Raw genomic sequence first — 4,321 nt, 5'->3', positions numbered from 1 at the left:
AATCACATGTAATAAATCATTATAAAACAAGCAGAAGCCAGTAGATAAAGGATTATGTTATCTTTCACATACTTCTAAACTAGCAATAGAGAAGAAACCAGTGCTCACCATCAGCAACATCTTCTTGAAGAGAAATGAATCTGCACCCCCTGCAAGCAGATGAATGCTGGTGATATCTGCTCCACTGCCATCAGCTGCAACTGCAATTTGATGAGGATCTCCTCCAAAACTTGCAATATTTTGCTGTGTCCATTTAAGAGCTGCTTCTTGATCCAAAAGGCCCCAATTTCCACTTGCCACCTTGGAACCTTCCAAAAAAGAATAATGATGATGATGATGATGATGATGATGATGATGATGATGATGATGATGATGCATTATTTATATAGCACTGTAGATTTGCACAGCGCTGTACATACAAACAATAAAATAGATAAGCGTAAACCTGCCCATGACACTAAGAAATAATAGCATAATACATATAAATAATACATAACAATACAGGAAAGGGTTCAATAAAACAGGCAACAAATGAGGAGATAGACAGATCATTGACCTGATACTTACAGTTGGCAAAGGCAATTGGGGGCAGATCTTGAGACTACAGACTACAGTTGCCAAAATCCTCAAGATAGCATGGCCACTAGCTAGGAGTATAGTCCCAGTAGCACAAACAAAGTGAATTTTTAAAGATAGTGCAAACAGGGTGAACTTTGCAAGCTTTGATTATGACTACGTAAAGAATAGAATGCCTTGAAGCATCTATTTTCTTACACGTCAAGCTACATTATGTGTCCATCTTCCATTTATTACATTTCCATTTTACATGTCCTTTCAAGCCTTAAATTAATGATTACTTTACCAACAAAGCTTGTTGTTGGCAGCACAACAGAGGGCTCCAGATCTTTCAGGAAGAGCAAAAAGGAAGCTTCTAAAAACCATTTTGAGGGGATACACCTTAGGTTCTGACATTGTCCAGACAGCTCATACCAGAACTGGGCACTGGGCCCTGCATTATCTGGACTACTCAGCAGGAAGATGGAGAGAGGCCATTTTATTTGGCCTGTGCAGACAGGGCCAAGGAAGTCACAATCCTGAGTTTGCAAGAGCTGACCTGTTGCTGAAGGGATGTCTTGAAGGGCTACCAAAAGTCAAAACTTTCTTGAAAGCAATTAACAACAAACTTTCATGGACTGCAGCCCACTTAGACAGACTGTACCCACTGGAAAACTTATGCCAAATAAAAATTATTGGTCTTTTTTAGTCTTAGAAGACTAGGCTGTTTTTGCCATGACAGGCTAACAGAACTAACTGCTACCCCAAATTTCTAGTAACAATGATAAACTTGAAAATATTTTGCAAGTCATCAGTTCAGAAGCAGCATAATTATCATCATGCAGTAATGATGCGTTTTTATTATAAGGGAACCAAATCTCTTAAAATAATTATGCTATTATACTGCTTTCAGACTGAGACACTAATGCAAAAGTATGCAGTTTGGCTTTTAATTCTATACTTAGGTACCTTTAAAATGAGCTAGGTTTTCATGCAGCTGCAGGAACAATGTTATGCACACACTTGTATCCCTTTTAATCACTTCTCCTGGTATGTCAGTTCTGTTCTAGTCTCTGGCATGTGGATTATCCTGGACACTCATATGGAAACCCTTTGTTTAAAAAAATGAACTTCACTACTGGAGGCTTTGTTAACTGAGTACTACCTGCTTATGTACCTATGCACATTATTCTTCTATATATGCATCTCACTCTTCTATATGTGCTTACTCCTGAAGCATCACTTGCTAGATAATATTTAAGAGATGCTGATGGAACTTGGTGTAAAAAAGGGAAATAAGAAATTCCTCTAAAGGACTTAAAGGGGACGTTGAAACCTGGGCACCTCATTTTAAGATGGATACACACGTTAGAGCAGGTTCAGAGAAGGGCAACAAGGATGATACAGGGTATGAAGAACAAAACAGTGGAGGAAGTTGAGTGTGTTCGGCTTGGTGAAGAGAAGACTAATGACATGACTGTACCCTTTAAATATTTCAAGGATTGTCACAAAAAGGAGGGGGCAGGCCTGTTCTTTGCTGCCCCAGAGGGTAGAGCCAGTTCTAAGGGTTTTAAGTTAAAGAAAAGTAGATTTTGACTGAACCTTAGAAGGAATTTCTTGACAGAGCAGCTCAGCAATGGAACCCACTGCCGAAAGAGGTGTTGGAGTCTCATCTAGATGTCTTTAAGAAAAAGCTGGCTGGCTACCTGCTGGGGACGCTTTAGCTGATTCTGCATTTAGCAGGGGGTTGGATTTGGTAGACCACGGGCCCACTTCCAGCTCTATGGTTCTATGAAACAACCATGGAATCCAAATGGACTAATCTAAGGTTACCGCAGCCTTTCATCTCACAATGGATTCCACCTCTGTTGCATAGCTCAAGTAGGTTAATGCCACAACAGCAGAACTGGACTCCACAGAAACATTCTACACCATTTGCAAGACATTCTTTGAAATAGGAAGGAAAGAAAAGGCCAAAAATAACTCCTGTGGCTTCAGATTGAGAAACTGGAGAGTAGCACAGAAGTGTAGCATTTCCTTCCCACTTAAGACTTGCACATAACTATGAACTAAGTGCATAGTGTTAAAGCATTTATCAAGCAACAATGAAATAGAGACAGTTATTATCATATCTTGAAGATAAAAGAGCTCAGATTTGGGGAACTAATGTTACAAAAGTTCCTTGGTTCCCTGATAGTAATAATGAACAGTGTCCAGTCAGCACCCAGCATCTTTCTGTAGGTTCCAGTGACTAGAACTTGGAAAAGATACCTTTTGAGACTATATACTGGATATGAAAAATTTCAGAAATCCCCCAACAAAGCTAGCCAGAAATACCAAGAGAGAAGAGGAGATGTAGAAAGTGGGTCCATGCTACTGGTGCCATCCCTGATCAGAGCTCAAGAATATTACTTTTTTGAGGACTGTACTCCCTAGTGGTCATGATAGCTGAGGGGTTCTGAAAGCTGTAATCTTTTAAAAAATTAACTTTTCCAAGTTTTGCCTAAGATACACCCTCTGACATGGCCAATGTATGGGTTGCTTGGTAGACATAAGGATATTCAGAAATATTATAATAGTATTAAAATGTTATAATAAAGAACACATGAAGGACAAATGTTGAAAATGTGTACAAAAAGCTCTTTAATAAAAGAAGGACCCTATACTTTTAGCTATGGCACATCTGTATTTCTAGTTTAATTATCACTCCATTATTACTGCAGGTTTAGAGTTGTTAAAGGTCAAGAAAGCCATTTTGAAAAGTTTGTTGACTCCACCAAAGAAGCTGGGAAGCATTTTATGGTTATGAGAAGGAACTATGGTGATGTCTACATTGTTGTTGCTGCTTCTGTGTACTTTTCAAATCATTTCTGACTTATGATGAACCTATCATGGTATTTTCTTGGCAAGCGTTGTTCAGAGGAGATTTGCCATTGCCTTCCCCTGAGGCTGAGAGCATGTGACTTGCCCAAGGTCACCCAGTGGGTTTCATGGATGGGCAGAGAATCAAACCCTGGCCTGAAGGGTCACAGTACAACACTCAAATCACTTTGAATAAGCAAAACATCAAATAAACTCTTATTTACATTTCATCTAGGCTTATATCAGGGGTATAAATCATGTGGCCTCCCATATGTCATTGAATTGTGACTCTCTGCAGTCCCAGCCAGCACAGACAATAGCTAGAAATACTGGGCGTTGTAGCTCAACAATCTCTGGAGGGCAGCATGATTCCTAACACTGGCTTATAAGTTTAGTATCATATATGACTTACCAGTGCTAAGAAAGCCAAAGACTCCAACCCGGTAATTTGCAGTTACAACAATGATATTTCCAACTCCTGCTAAATATGATCCATCAATAATTGTCCTCTGTGGATGGTGACTGCCACTTACACCATTGTGAAAGAACACCAGAACTGGTAGATTTCCATTCTGTTATAGTAAACGATAGAAGAATGAATCAGGTAAACTTTTGAAAGAATGAAGTAGAAGTAGAATGAAACAAACAAACTGGAGTCAACTTCCAGGAGTTGCAATCAGTTTTGATAAACAGCATTATGATTGTTTGTATTGCTAAGCTGCCCTCTTTCATATAAGCTGAATAGCAAGTAACAAGTAGCAAGTACACTTCTATGCCGCTTATCAGTGAACTAACTCTCCCTAACCAGTTTACAATGTGTAAGCCAATTGCCCCCAACAAACTGGCTACTCATTTTACCAACCCACAAAAGGATGGAGGGCTGAATGGACCCTGGAGGACCCTG

The 4,321-nt window shown here is 39.4% G+C and overlaps 1 protein-coding gene across 1 annotated transcript in view; it reads right to left on the bottom strand.

The window, feature by feature from the left end:
* TG (thyroglobulin) overlaps positions 1 to 4,321 on the bottom strand; it is a 167,032-nt gene that overhangs the window by 63,673 nt on the left and 99,038 nt on the right. Inside the window, exons 36-37 of the mRNA XM_089517988.1 lie at positions 3,830 to 3,989; positions 109 to 308 (exon numbers count right to left, since the gene is read on the bottom strand). Coding sequence (XP_089374114.1) covers positions 109 to 308; positions 3,830 to 3,989 — 360 coding nt within the window. The remainder of the gene's footprint in view (positions 1 to 108; positions 309 to 3,829; positions 3,990 to 4,321) is intronic.

Source organism: Sceloporus occidentalis, unplaced genomic scaffold (assembly GCF_023333645.1).
Source record: "Sceloporus occidentalis isolate IW3139 unplaced genomic scaffold, rSceOcc1.0.p SCAF_3, whole genome shotgun sequence".
Lineage (NCBI taxonomy): Eukaryota > Metazoa > Chordata > Lepidosauria > Squamata > Phrynosomatidae > Sceloporus > Sceloporus occidentalis.
This window is presented reverse-complemented; position numbering and strand designations above follow the sequence as displayed.